The sequence below is a fragment of the Watersipora subatra genome, chromosome 2 (assembly GCF_963576615.1).
Source record: "Watersipora subatra chromosome 2, tzWatSuba1.1, whole genome shotgun sequence".
Classification (NCBI taxonomy): domain Eukaryota; kingdom Metazoa; phylum Bryozoa; class Gymnolaemata; order Cheilostomatida; family Watersiporidae; genus Watersipora; species Watersipora subatra.
In genome coordinates, this window is record NC_088709.1 from 58,518,873 (window position 1) to 58,542,118 (window position 23,246).

At 35.8% G+C, this 23,246-nt stretch overlaps 2 protein-coding genes and 12 non-coding genes across 14 annotated transcripts in view; 1 reads left to right on the top strand and 13 right to left on the bottom strand.

The window, feature by feature from the left end:
- Positions 1-1,863: 1,863 nt before the first annotated feature.
- On the top strand, positions 1,864-7,593 carry LOC137387484 (achacin-like). Its single transcript, XM_068073917.1, has 3 exons — positions 1,864-2,084; positions 4,262-5,283; positions 7,040-7,593. The coding sequence occupies exons 1-3, from the start codon at positions 1,903-1,905 to the stop codon at positions 7,351-7,353; spliced, it is 1,518 nt and encodes a 505-aa protein (XP_067930018.1). The 5' UTR covers positions 1,864-1,902; the 3' UTR covers positions 7,354-7,593.
- Positions 7,594-13,623: 6,030 nt separating this feature from the next.
- LOC137388383 (uncharacterized) overlaps positions 13,624-23,246 on the bottom strand; it is a 95,040-nt gene continuing 85,417 nt past the window's right edge. Inside the window, exons 24-25 of the mRNA XM_068074868.1 lie at positions 18,307-18,820; positions 13,624-13,976 (exon numbers count right to left, since the gene is read on the bottom strand). Coding sequence (XP_067930969.1) covers positions 13,897-13,976; positions 18,307-18,820 — 594 coding nt within the window. The 3' untranslated portion in view covers positions 13,624-13,896. The remainder of the gene's footprint in view (positions 13,977-18,306; positions 18,821-23,246) is intronic.
- Trnar-ucu (transfer RNA arginine (anticodon UCU)) lies at positions 19,894-19,979 on the bottom strand. Its single transcript is given in 2 exon segments — positions 19,894-19,929; positions 19,943-19,979. It is a non-coding gene; the product is annotated as a tRNA-Arg (tRNA).
- Trnar-ucu (transfer RNA arginine (anticodon UCU)) lies at positions 20,328-20,413 on the bottom strand. Its single transcript is given in 2 exon segments — positions 20,328-20,363; positions 20,377-20,413. It is a non-coding gene; the product is annotated as a tRNA-Arg (tRNA).
- Positions 20,545-20,630, bottom strand: Trnar-ucu (transfer RNA arginine (anticodon UCU)). The gene is given in 2 exon segments: positions 20,545-20,580; positions 20,594-20,630. It is a non-coding gene; the product is annotated as a tRNA-Arg (tRNA).
- On the bottom strand, positions 20,762-20,847 carry Trnar-ucu (transfer RNA arginine (anticodon UCU)). The gene is given in 2 exon segments: positions 20,762-20,797; positions 20,811-20,847. It is a non-coding gene; the product is annotated as a tRNA-Arg (tRNA).
- Trnar-ucu (transfer RNA arginine (anticodon UCU)) lies at positions 20,975-21,060 on the bottom strand. The gene is given in 2 exon segments: positions 20,975-21,010; positions 21,024-21,060. It is a non-coding gene; the product is annotated as a tRNA-Arg (tRNA).
- On the bottom strand, positions 21,188-21,273 carry Trnar-ucu (transfer RNA arginine (anticodon UCU)). The gene is given in 2 exon segments: positions 21,188-21,223; positions 21,237-21,273. It is a non-coding gene; the product is annotated as a tRNA-Arg (tRNA).
- Positions 21,401-21,486, bottom strand: Trnar-ucu (transfer RNA arginine (anticodon UCU)). The gene is given in 2 exon segments: positions 21,401-21,436; positions 21,450-21,486. It is a non-coding gene; the product is annotated as a tRNA-Arg (tRNA).
- Trnar-ucu (transfer RNA arginine (anticodon UCU)) lies at positions 21,618-21,703 on the bottom strand. Its single transcript is given in 2 exon segments — positions 21,618-21,653; positions 21,667-21,703. It is a non-coding gene; the product is annotated as a tRNA-Arg (tRNA).
- Positions 21,835-21,920, bottom strand: Trnar-ucu (transfer RNA arginine (anticodon UCU)). Its single transcript is given in 2 exon segments — positions 21,835-21,870; positions 21,884-21,920. It is a non-coding gene; the product is annotated as a tRNA-Arg (tRNA).
- Trnar-ucu (transfer RNA arginine (anticodon UCU)) lies at positions 22,052-22,137 on the bottom strand. Its single transcript is given in 2 exon segments — positions 22,052-22,087; positions 22,101-22,137. It is a non-coding gene; the product is annotated as a tRNA-Arg (tRNA).
- On the bottom strand, positions 22,265-22,350 carry Trnar-ucu (transfer RNA arginine (anticodon UCU)). Its single transcript is given in 2 exon segments — positions 22,265-22,300; positions 22,314-22,350. It is a non-coding gene; the product is annotated as a tRNA-Arg (tRNA).
- Positions 22,482-22,567, bottom strand: Trnar-ucu (transfer RNA arginine (anticodon UCU)). The gene is given in 2 exon segments: positions 22,482-22,517; positions 22,531-22,567. It is a non-coding gene; the product is annotated as a tRNA-Arg (tRNA).

Genomic DNA, 23,246 nt, shown 5'->3' on the forward strand with positions numbered 1-23,246 from the left:
AAGCAGGCCATTGAGTAAGTCAATAGCATAGACCTATTAACTATACAGTTAATTATAACTATATAGTTAATAGGTCTATGGTCAATTGCACCCATCTCGCCAAAATCTGACTGCAGAAGTCCTTGTTGCAACTGATGTAGGACAGTGGACAAGGAAACACGCTACATAACATAACATGTAGTCCACAACAACGATGTTGTGTTCTCAAGACACAGTCATTAAGTGGGTCCATCGTTAAATGAAACCCTGCCTTCCCTCTGTTACACGTGAATAGGCTATTTACGCTGTGCATTGCGCCCTCAGGCTACGATGATCCTGTTATATGATTTTTTTCGCTTTACGATGTGAAACACCATGATTTTTATCCTCTCCATGCAAAATATTTTGCCACATGATATCAACAAAACTTTTCTCGAAATGAAAACTTGACAGTCGGAGTGCTGATTACGTTGGAATAACAAATATACCAATAATACTATTCGCTGAAATACCTCTAGCAACAAATAAAAAAGATACAATGCTCGATCTCGATCAGTTCGGCGTTATTCGGTATTAGTTATTCTTATTCTTTATTATATTATTGTTATTCGGTATTAGTTATTCTTATTCTTTATTATTTTATTGTTATTCAGTATTGGTTATTTTTATTCTTTATTATATTATTGTTATTCGGTATAGTTATTCTTATTCTTTATTATATTATTGTTATTCGGTATTAGTCATTCTTATTCTTTATTATATTATTGTTATTCGGTATTAGTTATTCTTATTCTTTATTATATTGTTGTTATTCGGTATTAGTTATTTTTATTCTTTATTATATTATTGTTATTCGGTATTAGTTATTCTTATTCTTTATTATACTATTATTATTCGGTATTAGTTATTATATACATATATATTAGTTATTAGAACTAATTATTTTTATTAAGCTTCTTCAAGTATGTTTTTAACAATTTTCACAATTTTTAACACGCAGTCATAGCTTCGATTCATCGCTAAGCGAGCCCGTCATTAAGTCAAAACTACCTGTATCAGTTCACCTTCGTTATTTGAAAGTCAATAGTGTTCAAAACAACATTACTCAGGCAGATATCGTAGTTCTACTTACTCATGTCAATATGTTATCTTATATTAGCCACAAAATTACTATAAAATAATACCATCCAGCCTAAATATAAAGTTTACAAGATTTGTTTGGCAAAGTGGGAATCAAATGGTAGGTGAAAATGAAATGTGATGTCACTTGAAATTTTTCAACACTGACCCTGGTTTGTGATATATACATATATATATATTATTATTATTATATAAATTACGTCAGTCATATCAGTCAAACAATAATATATATATCTATATATTTATATAAATATATATACATATATTTATATATATATTTATATATATATATAATTATATATATATATATATATATACATATATATATATACATATATATATACATATATGTATATATATATATTTATATAAATATATAGATATATATATTATTGTTTGACTGATATGACTGACGTAATTTAAAAATAACATATCACGCCTACTAACTTTAGAAAAACAATTTCTGCCACTTTTTGCTCAATTGCATGACTTGGAAAACATTAGTCATAACAATCAGCATACTTTTGGCCATTTGTTTCATACAGCCTAAATAAATTTCAAATGTCATCATGATCCAGCAAACCTACATGTATTAGCAGCTTACATTTGTTAGAGCAGGCACACATTGACCTCTGACCTCTAACTGATGACAATCACATTATATTTATTGACCTCTTGGCATGCTGGCTGTTATACAAGACATCGTCAGATGCTTGTCAAGTTTAGTTTGCTTGTGAGCAGAGATCCTAGTAGATACTAGAATATGCACACTTGAGCACAAGCATGGCAGCAGACTACGATGTCGTTATTATCGGAGGAGGCATTTCGGGCCTCTATACAGCATGGAGGCTAGGAAACACTACCAAGCTCAAGATCTTAGTGCTTGAGGCAACCGACAGGTTGGGTGGCCGCTTTTTGACTTGTGAGATGCCTGGAGGATTTAATGCTGATCTGGGAGCTATGAGGTAAGAAATGCTTTCACACTAATAGAGTAATTGATTTAACAGCTCATCAGCTATCTATACCGTAAACTTTATCTTTATCCTTTATGCAGTTTGGTTTAAAAATCTATGACTAGCTTGCTGGGCTTACTGTATGAATTTTCATTCAAAAATGCCAAGCATTTCATTTCTGTTTAGCTTTTCGCAAACACCCAGAAATTTAATAGCTCCTGCAGCAAATGTTATGACATTCCTTGCATGGTCTTATTGCTGTAGATTATAAGTTTATTATATTAATAACAGGCATATAACCACCACATGTTTGCAGAAGAATCCATTCTAAATTTTATGCAACTTTTCAAGTTTTTTCGAGAGAATTTCAGTGCATAGTTCAGTTATATACAATAATCTTTAAAAAGCATTTGATAGCATCTCCATTCTGAGTGATTTTAGAGCAGGTTCAACGTTCATGGCAGCCTTATTAGGTACGAACAGCTTCTACAGTTACATATGAAGCTACATGACATCACTTTTATCTCATTTTAGTTAATATAACAAACATAGTTTGATGATAAAATTTCCTCAATTTTTCTGATCTACCAAACAGAGGAATTACAATTTAGGTTTAATTATTCTAGTAGCAATAAATGTACAGAGTTTGTAACTTCATACACTATGTTTCCATGACAACGGTTAATCTGCACATCAACCACAAAATGGAAATGAAAAGACCCGCAAATGAGGCTAGTTTTAGTATTCGCAAATTTTATCGAATGTTTCACGTTTTGATAATGTTCCACGTGAAAGATTGAAACGGCACTTGCAAATAATACTCAAGAAAATGGCAGACAAGCTACTGTTGAAATAATTGTGCTGGCTATACAATCTGCCATCAGATTACGATGACTCTGTTATACAATTTGTTCACCCTACAATGAACATGTAGAACGCGAGGATTTTCTGCCCTTTTCATACGAAATATTTTTCGCCATACGATCTCAACAAAAATTTTTCTCGAATTTCAAGTTTGGCAGCCAGTGTGCTGAACACGTCGGAATAACAAATATGTTGACATGCTATTCGCCAAAATCATTATAACAACGATGCTCGATCTTGCTCAGCTCAACGTTACTCTTTATTAATTATTGTGAGGACGAAACCGGAACCAGATGATTGATGATCAAATTTTAGCTGATGCTGAAGTTGAAGTTTTCTAAAATTTAGCTTCAAGTAGTTTAGTAAGCTAAATTCATTTAAGTTTAATTTCAAGTTTAATTAAACGTTTATGTTACACGTACGTCTTGAAGGTAAGAACTCCCTACGGTACGTACTGTAATTGTAAAGTGCATTGTAAAGGTACATTTTACTGCAGATCATAATCACTAAATACACTAAAGGTAACTATAGTTAATAAAGCTAACAAGCTATTTTTTTACTAATTTGTAATATGCACCGTAGGTGTATAAAACTTTGATAATTTTTACCAGGGGGTGTTCGCATTAGATATTCACTATGGGTTATTAATTTTTATACAACTCTATATGAAATTTCCACATTACGATGCCAACGCTGGAATGAATTAAAATTGTATGGCGAGAGTCCACCGCAATTAGTAGATGTCACATGACCTTGGGAGTAACTGATCTACATACTGACACGTAGTTTAACCAAACACAGGTGCTTTAGTTCTATAGTAACTTTCTGTATTACCGTCAAGCACTACTCTCTGTTTCATATTTGTAGTAGTTCTAATACATCTGAACATTTCGCTACACTTAATGAATTGCTCAAGACTTTTATAACAATTCAATACTAAAACTAAACAGCTACACCATTTCAAACATTTTCCACAATTCAGTCATTCCTAATTTAGCAAGCGACACAGGCGTGCGCTGCTTTGACCTCTGGCGTAGAATTATTTATCTTTTTTAAAAAAGCAGCCGCAATAATCCACAACATGCACATGTATATTGAAGCACTTATCGAATGGTAACTCAGCGAGCACACAACTTCAAATTCACACAATGTAGACAGTGATAATAAGAAGGTTGTATTTACAGCGTCATCTTTCCGCCTTTTAGGCAGCTGATACAATCACTAAAGTGCCCGTTTAACACAACCAAATACAAATTGGAATAAAACTTTTACAAAATTTCTATAATCTTGAGTATGTTGTTTCTTGTTTCATTTGTCTTTTGCAGGTACAGTCCAAACTGTCACCCTATACTTGACTCCCTGGTCCAAGAGTTGGGTGTGAAAACTACAACATCAATTCAAGGAGGTCACAAGAAAAACAAGTTCAAATACTTTTTCCGTAACAAATATTTGAACAATGTTGATGAACTGAGACAAATGTTTTCGATTTCTGAAGAAGACTTGCCGCTTGCTTCGGCCGTTTTTCAGCTAGACTTTGGCGCTTGCAGTAAAGGATTTGATCTCAAAGTTAGCGATGATGGAAACTTCGCAAAATCAATTGAGCCGGTCAGCGGGTGCCTTGCGCAGGATATCAGCATCGACCAATACCTACTTCAGTCTAACAACGTCGAACTTTTAAACCTAGCTCGTCCGCTCTTTCCTCCAGGAAAATGGCCCGTGTCTGTGGTTGATGCTTTCCTCACTAATCTCGCCAAAAACTGGAAGAGTGTCGAACTTGTAGACAGGGGTTTCGAAAAAATCATTAATTCACTTGTCGACTCTTTTAGTAAGTGTGCAAATGTAGAGATAAAATGCGGCAATAAGGTGAGCTCTATAGCTAACCATTCTGGAGTATTTACGGTCAAGTCTGGAAGAGATAAGGACATTTATTCATGTAAAAAGGTAGTCTATGCTTGCAGCCACACTGGCCTTGAGAATATAGTGCTAGAGGGACAAGCTGACCGGCAGGCTAAATTAAAAAGTATGCTAAACAAAATTGGCATGGTTCCAAGTTTTAAAATGTTTCTTACCTATTCACGGGCGTGGTGGGAAGAAGGCGGAGTTTTTGAGGGCCATACAGGAACTGATTGGCCTATTCAGCTCTGCGTCGCTTTTGGAGATGCCGGCAAATCGGATGGTTTTGCGACGATTGTTGCATCGTTAGCTTATGACAACCTTGAACTGTTTCACAACCTTGATATGGAGGCCAATGAGAGATTTCAGAACGTGACAGGGAAGGTTCCAGACTACCTCGTGCCTAGCAAACGACTTGTTGAGCAAGTTCACTCTCAGCTAAAACAGGTTTTGGGTAAGCTTTATTTTATGTTTGTTAAGTTTCCATACATAGCTTAGTGTTACGCAATATTACACCACATGCCAAAATGATATATTGGCATGTGAGCTATCGATATCGTTCAGTATCGAACCCTTGGAGTTATGCTCTCTTGATATAGATTATCGTGCCATTTCACACACAAAATACAAAAATTGCCAAATACAAAAATTAGGAGTTGTCTTTTCTCTCTAACTTTAAGACACTCGTTCTTTCTAGCCGGTCCGTTTCTAGAGGATTCTCAAAGATAAAGGAAATTCGCGGGCTTCTAAATAAGTTTTCAGGAACTAGTGCTGTGCCGATATTGAGTCACGAAAGCCGGCAATAATCGATGTTGTTTCTGTCAATTAAACACAGATACTTATCGTCTTGACATGATATCGAAAATGTGGATATACCCGATTACAGAATCGACGTAAAAACCGCCCCCAAATGATATCGTCCCATAAAATGGACACCTATCATGCAATATCGTTTTATCGTGCAGCACTAATAGCGACACATCTTTACAAGACTATGTCGTAATTTAGTGTTGTTGTTTAGAAGTAAAATACATGTGCAGTGCATCCTCTTTCTGCGTGTATATAGATTTTGTTTGCTCTACTATAGCACCCTACAGAAACATGGTCTGTTTGTTGGCCCAGCACAGCGCTTTAGCGCTAGCGATCTCATGTGTGGCTACACTGTCGCTGTATGGAACTCTCTCTCATTGTGAATAAGGTTAAAAGCACTGATAAATCTACTATTTGACTTTAACAACAAAGGGTTAAAGGTGAACTTACACATTTGAAGTGCTGCAAATGAAAATAATGTCAATACAAAGCTAAGAATTATTCGCATGGATCTTCGAGGGCGTACTAGGATATATGGTATCAGTGTGGTATTTTAAGGTAACATTTAAACAGTTAAAAGATTTTATTGATGTTTTCTATTACCTTTTTTATCCTGTTTATTGCCTGTTTTATTTCTACCAACCTGAATGCTGATAAGAATGACTAAAGGAAAAAGACGGCGAGAAAGCTGTGTCTCTTTTATCAAACAGGGCTGTTTGATAAAACCTGCTAAACGGCTGCGCTTGGTGAATGCTAACACTTTTTTTCATATTCACCAATTAAACTTTAAGTTGATAGTTCAGTTATCCTGCAAATCATGCAAGATGTAAGGGAGATAACTTCAAGTTTATAGATTTTCGTTTATATTTTCAGACTAATTGTGCCATTTACACATAGTGTATGAAGTGATAAACTCTTTGCATTTGTTGCTAATAGAATAGTTAAGCCTAAATTATAATTGCTCTGTTTGGTAGGTCAGAAAAGTTGAGGGAAGTTTTAGCCATAAAACTATGTTTGTTATATTAATCATAAAGTAATAAAAGTGATGCCATCTATACCTTCATATTTGTGAAACCTGCTGGTACCTCAGAATGCTGCCATAGATGCTGAGCAGGCTTTAAAATCATTCAGAGTGAAGGTGTTATTAGATACTCTACAAAAAATGTTCTGTATATCTGAACTAGGCACGAAAATTCTTTTGCGTTAGTCATTGCGCATCCTCATTCAATGATGGACTTGTCCTTGTAGTTGAGCAGAAAAAATCAAAAGGAACCGTAATTTCTATGAAAGAGTTAATGTTCCAAAAAGGCTTTCAGCTCTATCTGTTTCAAATGTTCAAGCTACATAAATTTAAGTACTTTTAAACCGGTTGTTTCCTGTAGAATCTTCTGTCTTATTAGGTTGTCCCGATTTAGAGGAAGAGCCCGTCTGCGCAATAAGAATGTTCTGGGGAACAGAAAGTGATGGTGCATCTTCATATTATCCGAAGTGTGGAGTAGACAGCAACCAGCTACACTGGGAAAGCCTTAAACCATTTCATGATGCCGATATGTACATCTCCAGTGACACATTTGCTGCTTGGAACGAAAACGGTGTCGACATGGGATGGGCCGAGCTGCCATTGCTAACATCTGAGCGAATTCTTACAAATCATTTTGGACTCGAGCCATTTAGAGAAGGGTTGTCGCTGCAAAATCTCTGGCCAAGGAACTAGTTTTAACAATGTATTCGTTTATGTAACTTCAAAGGTCAACTCAAAACTTTTAGTATTATGAGTGTTCTTTTTCATTTGCTCGAAATAAACCTAATATGTCTAGTATCTCAATTAACTGAAGAGTATTCCTACATGTTTGTATAAATCCAGCAATACTCTTACTGCTCCTATGGAAGCAATGATAACGTTGTCGTTTAATAAAGATACCATATGCAAAAATATGATGCATAATGGAACATTAATACCGACACCCTACGAATATTGTAACATTGATCTTGATGCACTGATCAACATGTTTTTTATACTGTTAGAAGACAAGGCTGCATAACATCTATAAATGCTAACTGGAGAAATTATAACACTGCGTTATGGTTTAGAATCACATGTTAAAACAAAAACGCAGCATCTTTTTTGGTCAAAAATGTCACTGCTTGCAAAAAGGTTGAACATAAGTCATTGTTTATTTGTAAAATTTATCAAAAAGTTTATTCAGTTTTGGAATTTAATCAACCTTTCAGGAGCAAAACACAAGCTGACCTGCCTAAAATATTGCAGCAGTATTTATATTGCACAAGATAAAGGAGGGGGGAGCAGAGCTTGAAAGTATTTTTGCGAACTGACCAATCACATCGCTTTGTCAACTGCTGACTTTTTAAGACTTTGCATTTGCAGCAATACAAATACTATAAACTGACAACTAGCCATAATAGTACAATGAGCTAGACGCTAGCAAAAACCTGTGAAAAATAACATATAATTTTTTGAGAATTCTCAAGAAATAAAAAGACATGAAAACACAGTACAATGAAACACGGATAACTCAAACTTCAAGGGACCGAGCAAAAGTGTTCGAGTTATTAGAGCGTTCAAGTTATCAGGACAGTCATAAGTGCACGTATTTATCAGTAGATACATGCACATATGCAAACTATATATAAATCAAAAGCATAGATTGCTTGTTGCAAGTTAAAGGGTCTCTCGTGTGAAGTTTTAAATATTTTTAATCAGAAAGTATAGATATTTTTCTATCACTTGAGATTTGTTTGTTGCTTTAGGTGATGTGACTGCCAGGACGTTCTCAGATTAAAATTGGCAAAACTTGATCGCGGTTAAAATGCTCAGAAAAAATACATACGTATTTTTCTACCGAGCGTTTTAACTAAGATCAATTTTGCAGTAAGTCAGTTATTACAAAACTGCTTTACTATTAAAAACCCATTATCAATTTTGCCGATTTTACTTTAAAGTTATCCAAATTTTACCTCGCTTTTTTGCATTCGGAGGGCTTATCGCTAAGTGGATGTTTAGTAAAATTTGATTTTTGCAAACCTTTAGAAAAGTCGTTAATGAAAATATTTGCCGATGTTGGTAATAACGAGGCCTAAGAACTACTAAAAGTCGATGTTTATCTTTATGGCTTGGAATAAAGTGATATTCTAAAGCGATAGTAACAACCGTCTCGGTAGCCGTTTGGCAAAAAAACTGTTTGAGTTAACGGAGTTTCGGTCGAGTTATCTAAAGCCATTTATCATTGCGTGGGGACGGACCAAGCAAATCCATTTAAGTTAACCATGTGTTCAATATATTCGAGGGCGATTTATCCGAGTTTCACTGTATATTAAATACAAAATTTGTCTCAAGAAAATATGCAAACAAAAAAAAACTCCATGAAAGAACTTTAACAGCTAGTAACTAGCTGTAACATATAATTATAATACTACGGCAGATACTCATAAACATAAATGATTTTAATAACAAGCAAAAGTAGGAATAAATTTGTTGAAGGTCGACTTGCAAAAAAATTCACATTACAGTTATTTGATATCAAAAGATTCACCATGTCTTACTCTGTTGTGCTGTAGGCGCAAAATATGTGAAAATGTGCTTACAAGCTCCTAAAAGCTCAAAAACAAACTTCTGTCTGTGTAGCTTTGCCTCGCTGGCGGAATTGCGGCTATATGAGAGATGCCACGTGAGGAAACTGACCTGTCGCTCTTGTGAAAGTGTATTCTCTGGCAAACGAACTTGTGGGGAGGATCATCAGCAGTAAACAAGGAAAAAGGAGATCTGCGTCTGGGAGATTGCAGCAGGGTGAACCCGGAAGACCCTCTCAGGGTAGTGCCAACACCAGTAAAACAAATAGCTCCCTAGTCGTTACAATTAGTTGTCAATACCCTGTGGGCCTCAATGAGCTCGATGTTACAGTATAAGCAATGGTACCATCAGAATTAGGTATCTCTTTAGAGTTATTGCTTCCATGGGGTGGCGAGCAATAACTGCTACCCACCCCATGGGAGCAGTTTCTTTCATATACCTCTCCTTTCATGTTGCTCTGCGAAAGGAGAGGGGGCTCCTTTCACAGATTTTGTTCGCTAGAACATCTTTCTAGATTCAATTGAAAGTCTTAAAACTGTATTTGCAATATTTTCAATTGTGTAACTGCAGTTGTATAATAATAGTTGTTGCCAGACAACAGCACACATTGAAAGCTTTTAGGCCATGATAAACTTCTCAAGTGTCAGTGGTTTTTATTTTTCATATTTGATGATGGTTTGAGGGATAGAGTTGAGTAAATTCTCTACCAACTCTCACATCTGAAAAATGACCTATGTTTTACCTTTCCTTAAGGTGAGAGACTATAAATTAATTTATAACAACAATAATGTTACTTTACTTAAGTCTATAATAGCCGACCTTTAGCCGACCTTAAAACAAACTTGCACCAAATTTTAAAAGATTTTATCCAAAAGTATCAGTATTTTTATATTTTATATCTTATATATATATATATATATATATTTTATATTTTATTTTTATATTTTATTTTTATATCATCTGCAATTGTTTAGATTTTTGAGGTAATCAGAGTGCCTGAATGTTTCAAGATTAAAATAGATTAAAATAATAATATTAAGATAAATAGATTGAGATTAATTCCTAGATTAAGATTAAAATAAAATCAAAACTTAATTGTGGTTAAAATGCTCAGAAGAAAAATATGGCGCGAAATGACATCACTAATTGCTATCAGTTATTGAGTTCAAGTGGCAGCCTTGCGCATCTCTATTTTGTCGGTGCAACTATAGACATCATAATCACACTTTCACTTTATCTGAAAGTTTCAACCGTGCAGATGTTGTGTCGATTTTAATCTTGAAACCTCCTGGCAGTCATTACACCTCAAACATCAAAAGCAACTGCAAATTGTAGAAAAATACTGATACTCTCTGATAAAATCTACCACAATTGTGCAAGTTCATATTTAAAGTTATTATAGATAAATTTTATAACGGCTAGTCGGACACCCCCTCCCCCCCCCCCCCCCCGTGACAGACCTCTCAGTGCTCTAATTCTAAATTGCTATCAAAATTTCAAAATAACTATTATGAAATTGTGTCTGTGTTGTTGTTGCTACAAAAGCACTTTCAAGTTCATGCATAGACTGCCATAATCTCTGACAAACAGAGGAATGTAATTTCTCTTTAATATTTATGTCATGATGAATCAACAAGTTGTGCTGCCTCTGTAATTATCTAATGTTGTACGATTGGTCAGGATTCACAAAACATGCCTTGTCATGCTGACATTTTCAGTTAGTTAGATGGATAGCGTAGTTCAAAACATAAAGTTAGTCTGCAGATCGCCTGCACTGGTTTGATGCTATGATGCTTTTACCCTAGAACACTTATTTTTCGCTAGGATTTAGTTTCGTGAGTAGCATACATAGTAACATTTCGCTGCAACTTAATTTCGTGGCTCTGATGAGTGCGAAAATATAATGATGTGAAAATAAATGCAGTGGAACAAAATTTTTTAGATTCTTCAGGTCTAGTTCACTGGTAACAAAATTTTTTTCATTTTGGGACTAGTTTGTATTTGTGAACCGCAGGTAGAAATTTGTGGGCGAGATCGATAATGCAATTTGATCGCTTGCTGCCATTTGTTTCTTGAACTATCAATGAACAAAGCTATTTAATTTTGCGTTTTCGCTCATTCGTTATGATAGTTTAGTTTCGCTCATGAATTTTTCGCGATAGGATGACTCCGCGAAAACGCGAAGGTTAAATGACACGAATACATAAGTGTCCTAGGGTATATATGCTCAATGAATATATGCAAAAAAGTATTGTATTCACAACCCTAACCTCTGTTGGTGGTGTTGTTGATGGTAGATGAGTATCTTAAAAAGGGTGTTGAACCTTCATGATTGCATGGCCTTCCTAAACACAATAGTCAGATTTGCATTAAAAAGCAGCTATATACTTCATAGCATCACTCAGTAATGCCGCATCACCTTAGCAACACTGAGACAGATATGAAGGTATATTGACACGCCGTTTTATTTATACAATTGAAATATGCTTGTCATAATTGTTATAATTTTCTCCTTGAACTAAGAGAACCAAAACCAGAATAAATGTAAATGTTTGCCTGTTATTGACTTGTGGAACACGAGTTGTCTTTTGAGAATGCTCAATGGCCTTGAACTTTGATGACAAACATATTCCTTTGTATAACATCTGTAGTGCTTCAAAGCAATGGATATGTTGTGTCCCTAACAATGTGAGGAGAATTCAGCAAGTAGGCTTACAGTTTAAACCAAAGCCAAACAATTATAACTTTCTGAATGAGTAAGCCTTGCTGTTTGAACTCCTGCCAATCGACTCGAGATCATTCCGGTTGACTCGGACATGAAACATTTAACTCGGCATCAACAAAGCTTTTCTAAACAACACAACCTCTGTTTGCAGTAAGCCTAGCAGACATATTGATCCTTGAGAGATTGTTCACACACTTCTCCTGGTGTCGACACCAGTTCCAGCATATTCCTGTTCCTGGAGTTTCAGTCTCAACTTTCATCTCAAAGGGCTGGATGAAAAAAAGTTTGTTTTAGAGTGTTTTTGGTGGCCAGACACTCTAGAAGGTTTTCATAAAAAAGGCATGGTTTTTTAGCTTGGTGCAGTGGATAGGGGCAACACTTTGACGTGGATGTTGCTATCCACTGCATGCAGCAGTAAAATGGCATCTAAGTATTGGTAAGAGGATAAAATCCCTGCTCTAAGTAGGAGTCGTGATTGAGCCACAAAAGGGGGCAATTAGTCTGTGGTGATGAAGTGATAAGGGATAGTTTTTTTCTTAACATGTAAATCAGTTAAAAGGGTGCATTTTATAACATCTCAGACTAGCCCTTGGGGACTAATAGAAGATAGTGAAACGTCTGGGCTTCCTGTTTATTTAAAAAGTTTTTGTGCTACTCGCATCTCATTGGTTAGATTATTTTACCGTCTCTTACTGATTATGTATGTTTTCAACTAGTATTAGAAACAGTAAGATTTTCCATAGCCTTATTTCTTTGCACAACTAAGAATGAACAAGGGCTAGTCAACAAAACATTAATTAAACAAATTCAGTACCAAACATACTACAGGCTGAAATATTACAAAAATAACACCAATAATGAATGCATCACGAAAAAATGTTGGCGCGTTGTGCTGACATTCCAAGGTTGGCATGATTCCTAGTTCCATACGTTAGAGCTTTCTAACTTGATGAGCAGGTTTTTGAGAATTTAGACCTTTTGCTTATAAAGTAAAATGTTCAATGAGCCGTTGATATTTTGTGAGTTTACCAGCTCATGCAGGTAATCTAAAATACGATTTTACAAAGCCACCTAGTCCATATTTCGCCATTTTCCTATTGTAAAAGTTGTTTGCTTTTTTAGCAAGCAAGGTACCTCAAAATTAATTCATGCATCATTGTTAGCAACACCAAGATACGGTATCAGCTTACCAAGATATGGCTAATTGTTGAGAGAGCCACAAGCTTACAACAGTATCAGTGCCAGTCAGTCATCCGCAGACAGACATTCTTACCGAATATTTTAATCTGTCCACGCAGCAAAAATTCTTCCACAACTGTTCTAAAAGTCAATCTCTAAGACCTGAATACATTGGCTTTAAATTGATTCCTCCATGTATAGACGAATAACTCACCCTGAACTGCCAAACAATTGACAACTTTACAGAGTTACATTTATTGGTTGGAAAATATAATTTATCAAATTTTTAAAATTTTTATTCTCGGAATTTGGTGAGAAGTTTAACAGCATAAGCAGATTTGATTGTGCTGACTCGCTGCCTTCCTACGCAGCGATGAGCAACAGTGCGAAAATTGTATTTGCTTTTTGATTATGAATTGTTGAACTGCTTTTGAATCAATGTATGAGTCTTTCTTTGTCTTGAAACTGATAGAAAGATGATTTGTGTTGTATTGATATTATGTTGATATAATTGCTGATGCGAGTGTGAGAAAACAGTAAAATATGTAGCAAAAATATGATGAAAATGTTATAGAGTGTAACCAGCTGCCGTGTAAAACTGTTAGTGCAAAAATCTAAAAATATATACTCTGGATTAGAAAAGCGAATATAAAATCTATTTTCTCTTCAACCATTTTTCATTGTCCACATTTCATTGCATTAACTTTACCAACATGTTTATAAAATGATGTTAAGAGGCTATATATTTATGTAAACGTGAATAACTACACATCTGTAGCTGGACCAGCAAGCTGTCTTTTGAGAATGCTCAATGGCCTTGAACTTTGACGACTGGAAACCATTCCTAAAACAAATTAAATAACACCTAATAACAATAGATATACTGTGTAGCTAGCAACACAAGGAGAAAACAGCAAATACAGTTTAGACCGCAGCCAATCAATCATAACTTCCTGGATGACGAACTGTTTTTCGAGCTCATGCCATTCGGCTCGAAATCATACCAATCAGCTCGAAATCATACCAATCGACAGCATGCTATTAAACTCGTATTTTGATGTTTGCCATGATTTATGGCAAACGATTAAAAATTAAATTACTTAGAATGGGCTTTTCATAAAATAAGACTGTACCAGCTTAAAGTTTGACCTTTTACCGATTTGCCCTTAATGTGTTTATTGGCTAATAATTTTGTAGTTTACAAGAAAAGGCACTATTTTTTAATACAAAATATTCTTGAACTTTCAAGTTTATTTTTGGTATTGACTAGTGTCAAGGTCACTATAAAACTACAGCCACAGGGCATTTGTCTTACATAAGCACGACAATGGCCTGCATCTCCAACTATTTTCTATAGCATTTTCTATGCTCATTACGCAGCAAGTTCAATTTATTATATTTCAGAAGATTTTATAGATTTCATTCAGAATATGATACTTCAACAGATTATATTTTTAAAATTTTAATAACAAGTCGGTGTGACTTGTTTAACTTAGAATGTTTTAGGCAAAATCTTTCATCAAAATTGAAAAATACCCCTAATATATAACAACGTATATCTACATATAATATATGAATATTGATACCTGTATATGTTAATATCTTTTTACAATAGCATAGCAAATGAAAATGAATACACTTAATTATATATGCCACATTGGGTATTTTCGGATTTCTAGACATAAAGAGTACACAGCTCCTTAGACATCAAGAGTGCACAACTCCCTAGACATCAAGAGTACACCATTTTTTCGGCATTAAGAGTACACAACTTCCTACATCAAGAGTACACAATGGGGTAGACTTACACCTCACAATTATAGGAGAATCCTGGGAGCTTTGACCTTGACTGTGGTACACAACATTAAAACCGAATCATGTGCTTTCAAAGCTGATGAGAGCACGCGCCATGCGTAATCAGTGCTTTTAATCATGAATGAGCCGATGCATCGAGATGAAAGCAGCGAACTGAGATTTTTCATAAAGCTGTTTAACTATGATAACAGAACACTTGCCTTACAATAAATCCATTCAATTTAGGATAAAACTGGGTTTTTGTATTCATTCATTGCTCATCGATATAGTAATTCATTACTGGATTAGTAACATATCACTAGAAGTGGCATAGAGAGGATAACTCCAAATATATGGTTACACCCGGACTAACGAATGCTTATAACATATTTTCTTCCAGGATAAATATTTTTCGGTGTTATGGCACTCGCACCACTAAATGGTCTGCATAGAAGAGCATCGTTATTGTACATCACAATCAGTTCTGAAATTCCAACCAGCTAATACAAAGTAGCTAAAAAATTTTATTCTAAAATGATGTTCAGTTGCACTATAAGAGAGGAGTCCAACTTATTCTTAGACAGCGGCTATCCTTGACATTTGGATAAATCATGCGGGCCAAAATGCATGCAAAAACAAGAATTTAAGGCAACTATTTGCAATATAAACCCGAGCTCTAACATGGCTAGCTCTAGCTCTACACGAACAACTGGGTGTCTTTAATGTACACTTCAATTTTGACGAGGCTTCATCACAGGCGTCTCTACTTAAGAGGTCCGTAGTGAAAAATGGCATAGCGGGTGAATGTAAGAGGAACTATTAGCAGGAGAGAGATAAAGTCATTAAAAAGATTTTTGTCTGGGTTCTGGAAAATATTAAGGGGAGGGAAACTCTGTAGTGACATTACGCTACCTCATCTCCTTTTCAAGTTATTTTAATATTATGTGACAACTATAATAAGTGGTTACAATAAACTACGTAAGAGTGAGCCACAAGATGTAATGCCATGAGCCAGATGCAGAGTGCGGGCTATAGGTTGGACGCAACTGCGCTATAATATCTTTCACAACACAAAAAGGCACAGGTTTTTTCGAGGCACTAGTTATAGGCAAACTGGTAATCTGCAAATCTAACAAGATTCCTGATATTGTCGCGATAAAAAAGCCACTTCATATCAAGGGTTTAGTTGGGTTTCTACGGTTAGAAAAGGTCAACTAGCATAGCAAAAGGGAAGCTTGAAAAGGGGGAAGTTAGTGAAGGCAGGCTAACTCTACATAGCAGGTGTTATGAGTTACCTTTTTAAAACTTCTCACGACCTTCAAAAGGCAGTACCATCAAGGTCATAGCAATCGCGTTATAACAATATGGCAATAATATCATGTATAATATTATATTATATATATTATAATATTATGTATAATATTATATATTATAATATTATGTATAATATTTAAGTAAGTAATAAAGGTTATGATTTGTTATAGAAACTAAAGCATTAATCAAATTAATAATATCATTAATAATGTTATTAAAAACAAATATTACCATAATTTATTATTATGGCATAGCAGTTGCAGGGCATAGCTTAATAAAACAGTATTGCACACTGTAAATAAAATGCTAAAATATTTAGAATTTTAGCAGAATCTGTTTCCAGAATTATGGTGTGGAACTAAAATTTGATTTTTCACTTCTGAGTCAAATTTTGCGTTTCATTTTTATCAAGGTAATAAAGGTTAAGTCACTTTAGACAATATAACTAGATGGTTATAAAAAAAGTTTCGAGAAAATTTTTAATTTTCAAACTCTCCCTTTTCTGATCTAAACTAAAATTGAAATACCATGTTCGGACTCGCCCTTTGCATAAACTAACTTGGCAAAATAAATAATGAGCGTCTTTTACATGTGAAGAAAACAAATTGTAGTTACGTAATGCTAATGCGGTATGTTCAGATTGGCTAGTGTTACACGCTACGATTTTTTGAGCTTCGAAGTGGTGGTTTTGATTGTAGGAATGAGGAGGCGTATTTACATGATACGCAGAAGTGGTCGCACAACTCCCAATTGTTCGCAGCTGACGAGTTTACATGCTACGAAGAAATTGTCAGACAACTCCGCGTTTTTTATATTAGCCTGTTGCGCTTTTAGCTACAGCGGAGCGCATATTTTATATCGCGGCTGATACTATTACAATGCATCTAAGGTCAAATGTCAATCGTCCCTTCGAATTTACGACTATTTACGGCATCTGCCGGTTGGTTGTACACAGCCATATTCTTTTCTCTTTGGCCATCTTTCTTTTAAAAGAATGTTTAACGCAACCGCTAAGTCAAGCATAGTGCTAACTAACTCGTCTGTAGCTTTACATTATGACTTGCTACAACGATGGCAGGCCAACAATCCTAACCACATGTAGCTATAGAAGTTCAACCCAACAGCCTAATAAATGCAGCAAAAATGCTGAGTAATTGTCGTCAACAAGGGTCTACACTAGCTGCACATGGTGTACAGTAGTGCTGGGCGCGACTACTTCTTGGCCAACAGGTTTTACGGGTATCGGGTTGTTGATACAGGTTTCATGCCTAAAATTTTCAAACATCGGACATCTTAAAACTAACAATGCAATTATAATTTTAATTTTATTCAATTTATTTATTATTTTCCATCAACCGATATTCGTGCTCGCAACGTTAACGTGTTGTTAAACATTTCTCATTGTGCAGGGCGAAATAGACTGAGCTTTTGTCCACCCTACTAGACGGATTCGTGTACCGAAACCCGAACTCGCAAGTCAAAACGTGAATCTGCAAAATCGAAATACTAAAAGTTTCTATTACCCGAGACTCGAGAGAAGATAAACCCACGAGTTCAATGAGTTTTATTACCCGTGCCCAGCACTAGTGGACACCACGTATACACCATGTATGCTAATCCTGAAATCATGTCGCACGCGCTGAGCGGATGCGACTTTTAACCTTTAACTTGCAATTAAAGATGGACTTACACAAAATTTGCTAAAACTTTATTACGAATAAAGCGGTTAAAAGTAAAATACAGGAAAAATTACAACACTAGTTGATATCGTTGCTATAGTTGACATCGGCTATTGCATTCGAGTTGCAGCGTTACTCGTCTCTATTTTATTGGTCTCTGAGCAACTATAGACATCATAATCGCACTTGTGATTGATCTGAGCGTTTTAATTGCAAGCAAGTTTATTGACTTCAATATTGAAACGTTGAAACGTCCTGGCAGTCAGATCAACTCAAACATCAATTTTTTTGAAAATGATAGAAAAATACCGATACTTTCTGATAGGATCTACTAAAATTTTGTATCAAGTTCATCATTAGACTTTTCAGCAATGTTCCCCTACTCACCTGCTGACAAATCCGAAATAGGTAGCGAAACATCTTCAGATGGTGCATCTCTTTGCGAAATTGGCGAATCACTTTGTCGTGTTTTAGTTACCCGCACCCACTTGCCGGAGACTTTAACATAGTCGCCACCATCAGCGGGCGGCTCGTCGGAATCGACTGATGAAACTGGAGATGTACTGGTTGTCCTGGTGACAGTTCGTTTGATAACTTTTTTTACGGTCTTTTTCTTCGCAGATTCTGGTGAAGACCCGAATGGAGGGGCTGGCGCTTGAGACTTCTTTATTGAAGAACGGGTGACGTTCTGAGGAGATAAAATTGTCTTCTCAGTCGACCTATTTTCTGTTGGAGAAGATGTTGTGACATCATCGAGCTCCTTAAAAGATGCTTTCCGTTGTTTTACCGATGGGAAAAATCCAGACCACTCACTTCTGCTTCCTGGTAAATCTCCCTCTTGACTGGTGCCGTGAAGTTGTATGGTTTCTGGCAGTTTCGGTGGAGGAAGAGGTGCAAAACCCTTTAAATTAAAAAAAGGAGAAGTCAGACACAGATTATGCTCAACGAAGATGCCATTTTAATATGCTGCCACCTAATCTTTTAATTGATGAAGGTTTGCGCCATTTCGGCCCACTAACAGAGCTACCAGTGAAGTAAAGACTCCAAGAAATGAAAAGATTTTGACTCTAGTGGGACTCAAACAAACAACCTCCGAATAACATCTAACCAATAGAAGTCCGATGCGCTATCCATTGCGCCACAGAGCCAGATACTAGCAAAGAAAAGACGTTATTCAATGTAACATTTTGTTTTTGTATTAATTGACTTACAACTGTGAAATTACAACCAATAGAGGTGATATTTGCATTAATATTCTTATAAAAATAAAACAATCTATTGACTCTGGTGGGACTCGAACCCACAACCTCCGAATAACATCAAACCATTAAAGTTCGACGCGCTATCCATTGCACCACAGAGCCAGAAATTAGCACAGTAAAGACGTTATTCAATGTAACATTTTGATTTTGTATTAATTGACTTCTAACTGTGAAAATACCACCAATAGAGGTGATTATTGTTACATTTTGTAGTTGTCTGTCCACGAGCGTAGTCACAGACTTTATGGTATTGCTTTTACTGGTGCTATGCATGTGCTATTGTTTTGCTTTTTAGCCATACGCAATATAAATATAAGAGTCATGCAGGCGCCACTTTTAGTTACCTGCTTGTTGACAAAACAAGGCCCCCAAACTACTGTCCGAAGGGTAACGTTGAAAATCCTGTTGGTCAGCCTTTAGCTAGTTAGTAACTATAAACTCAAACACGTTATAATAATAGCATTGATAATTTTACACAAATAAAACAGAAAATAGTGACTCTGGTGGGACTCGAACCAACAACCTCCGATTAACATTTAACTATTACAAGTCCGCCGCGCTATCCATTGCACCACAGAACCAGATACTAGCAAAGAAGAGACGTTATTCAATGTAACATTTTGTTTTTGTATTAATTAACTTCCAACTGTGAAATTACAACCAATAGAGATGATAATAGCATTGATATTCTTATAAAAATAAAACAACCTACTGACTCTGGTGGGACTCGAACCCACAACCTCCGAATAACATCTAACCATTAGAAGTCCGACGCGCTATCCATTGCGCCACAGAGCCAGATACTAGCAAAGAAAAAACATTATTAAATGTAACATTTTGTTTTCGTATTAATTGACTTACAACTGTGAAATTACAACCAATAGGGGTGATAATAGCATTAATATTTTTATAAAAATAAAACAACCTATTGACTCTGGTGGGACTCGTACCCACAACCTCCGAATAACATCTAACCATTAGAAACCCGACGCACTATCCATTGCGCCACAGAGCCAGATACTAGCAAAGAAAAGACGTTATTCAATGTAACAATTTGTTTTTGTATTAATTAACTTCCAACTGTGAAATTACAACCAATAGAGGTAATATTTGCATTGACATTTTTATAAAAATAAAACAACCTATTGACTCTGGTGGGACTCGAACCCACAACCTCCGAATAACATCTAACCATTAGAAGTCCGACGCGCTATCCATTGCGCCACAGAGCCAGATACTAGCAAAGAAAAGACGTTATTCAATGTAACAATTTGTTTTTGTATTAATTAACTTCCAACTGTAAAATTACAACCAATAGAGGTGATAATAGCATTGATATTTTTACAAAAATAAAACAACCTATTGACTTTGGTGGGACTCGAACCCACAACCTCCGAATGACATCTAACCATTAGAAGTCCGACGCGCTATCCATTGCACCACAGAGCCAGATGCTAGCAAAGAAAAGACGTTATTCAATGTAACAATTTGTTTTTGTATTAATTAACTTCCAACTGTGAAATTACAACCAATAGAGGTGATAATAGCATTGATATTCTTATAAAAATAAAACAACCTATTGACTCTGGTGGGACTCGAACCCACAACCTCCGAATAACATCTAACCATTAGAAGTCCGACGCGCTATCCATTGCGCCACAGAGCCAGATACTAGCAAAGAAAAGACGTTATTCAATGTAACAATTTGTTTTTGTATTAATTTCCAACTGTGAAATTACAACCAATAGAGGTGATAATAGCATTGATATTTTTACAAAAATAAAACAACCTATTGACTCTGGTGGGACTCGAACCCACAACCTCCGAATAACATCTAACCATTAGAAGTCCGACGCGCTATCCATTGCGCCACAGAGCCAGATGCTAGCAAAGAAAAGACGTTATTCAATGTAACAATTTGTTTTTGTATTACCTTCCAACTGTGAAATTACAACCAATAGAGGTGATAATAGCATTGATATTTTTACAAAAATAAAACAAGCTATTGACTCTGGTGGGACTCGAACCCACAACCTCCGAATAACATCTAACCATTAGAAGTCCGACGCGCTATCCATTGCACCACAGAGCCAGATGCTAGCAAAGAAAAGACATTATTCAATGTAACAATTTGTTTTTGTATTAACTTCCAACTGTGAAATTACAACCAATAGAGGTGATAATAGCATTGACACTCTTATAAAAATAAAACAACCTATTGACTCTGGTGGGACTCGAACCCACAACCTCCGAATAACATCTAACCATTAGAAGTCCGACGCGCTATCCATTGCGCCACAGAGCCAGATACTAGCGATGAAAAGACGTTATTCAATGTAACAATTTGTTTTTGTATTAATTAACTTCCAACTGTGAAATTACAACCAATAGAGGTGATAATAGCATTGATATTTTTACAAAAATAAAACAACCTATTGACTCTGGTGGGACTCGAACCCACAACCTCCGAATAACATCTAACCATTAGAAGTCCGACGCGCTATCCATTGCGCCACAGAGCCAGATACTAGCAAAGAAAAGACGTTATTCAATGTAACAATTTGTTTTTGTATTAATTAACTTCCAACTGTGAAATTACAACCAATAGAGGTGATAATAGCATTGATATTTTTACAAAAATAAAACAACCTATTGACTCTGGTGGGACTCGAACCCACAACCTCCGAATAACATCTAGCCAATAGAAGTCTGACGCACTATCCATTGCGCCACAGAGCCAGATACTAGCGAAGAAAAGACGTTATTCAATGTAACATTTTGTTTTTGTATTAATTAACTTCCAACTGTGAAATTACAACCAATAGAGGTGATAATAGCATTGATATTTTTACAAAAATAAAACAACCTATTGACTCTGGTGGGACTCGAACCCACAACCTCCGAATAACATCTAACCATTAGAAGTCCGACGCGCTATCCATTGCGCCACAGAGCCAGATACTAGCGAAGAAATGACGTTATTCAATGTAACAATTTGTTTTTGTATTAATTTCCAACTGTGAAATTACAACCAATAGAGGTGATAATAGCATTGACATTTTTACAAAAATAAAACAACCTATTGACTCTGGTGGGACTCGAACCCACAACCTCCGAATAACATCTAACCATTAGAAGTCCGACGCGCTATCCATTGCGCCACAGAACCAGATGCTAGCAAAGAAAAGACGTTATTCAATGTAACAATTTGTTTTTGTATTAATTAACTTGCAACTGTGAAATTACAACCAATAGAGGTGATAATAGCATTGACACTCTTATAAAAATAAAACAACCTATTGACTCTGGTGGGACTCGAACCCACAACCTCAGAATAACATCTAACCATTAGAAGTCCGACGCGCTATCCATTGCACCACAGAGCCAGATACTAGCAAAGAAAAGATGTTATTCAATGTAACATTTTGTTTTTGTATTAATTAACTTCCAACTGTGAAATTAGAGGTGATAATAGCATTGATATTTTTACAAAAATAAAACAACCTATTGACTCTGGTGGGACTCGAACCCACAACCTCCGAATAACATCAAACCATTAAAGTTCGACGCGCTATCCATTGCACCACGGAGCCAGAAATTAGCACAGTAAAGACGTTATTCAATGTAACATTTTGATTTTGTATTAATTGACTTCTAACTGTGAAAATACCACCAATAGAGGTGATTATTGTTACATTTTGTAGTTGTCTGTCCACGAGCGTAGTCACAGACTTTATGGTATTGCTTTTACTGGTGCTATGCATGTGCTATTGTTTTGCTTTTTAGCCATACGCAATATAAATATAAGAGTCATGCAGGCGCCACTTTTAGTTACCTGCTTGTTGACAAAACAAGGCCCCCAAACTACTGTCCGAAGGGTAACGTTGAAAATCCTGTTGGTCAGCCTTTAGCTAGTTAGTAACTATAAACTCAAACACGTTATAATAATAGCATTGATAATTTTACACAAATAAAACAGAAAATAGTGACTCTGGTGGGACTCGAACCAACAACCTCCGATTAACATTTAACTATTACAAGTCCGCCGCGCTATCCATTGCACCA

Excerpts from the sequence above, each read along its gene's own strand:
- LOC137387484 (XM_068073917.1), top strand. The coding sequence starts at position 1,903 with ATGGCAGCAGACTACGATGTCGTTATTATCGGAGGAGGCATTTCGGGC. Across the intron at positions 2,085-4,261 it reads GCTGATCTGGGAGCTATGAG|GTACAGTCCAAACTGTCACC; the intron begins GTAAGAAATGCT and ends TGTCTTTTGCAG. Across the intron at positions 5,284-7,039 it reads TCAGCTAAAACAGGTTTTGG|GTTGTCCCGATTTAGAGGAA; the intron begins GTAAGCTTTATT and ends CTGTCTTATTAG.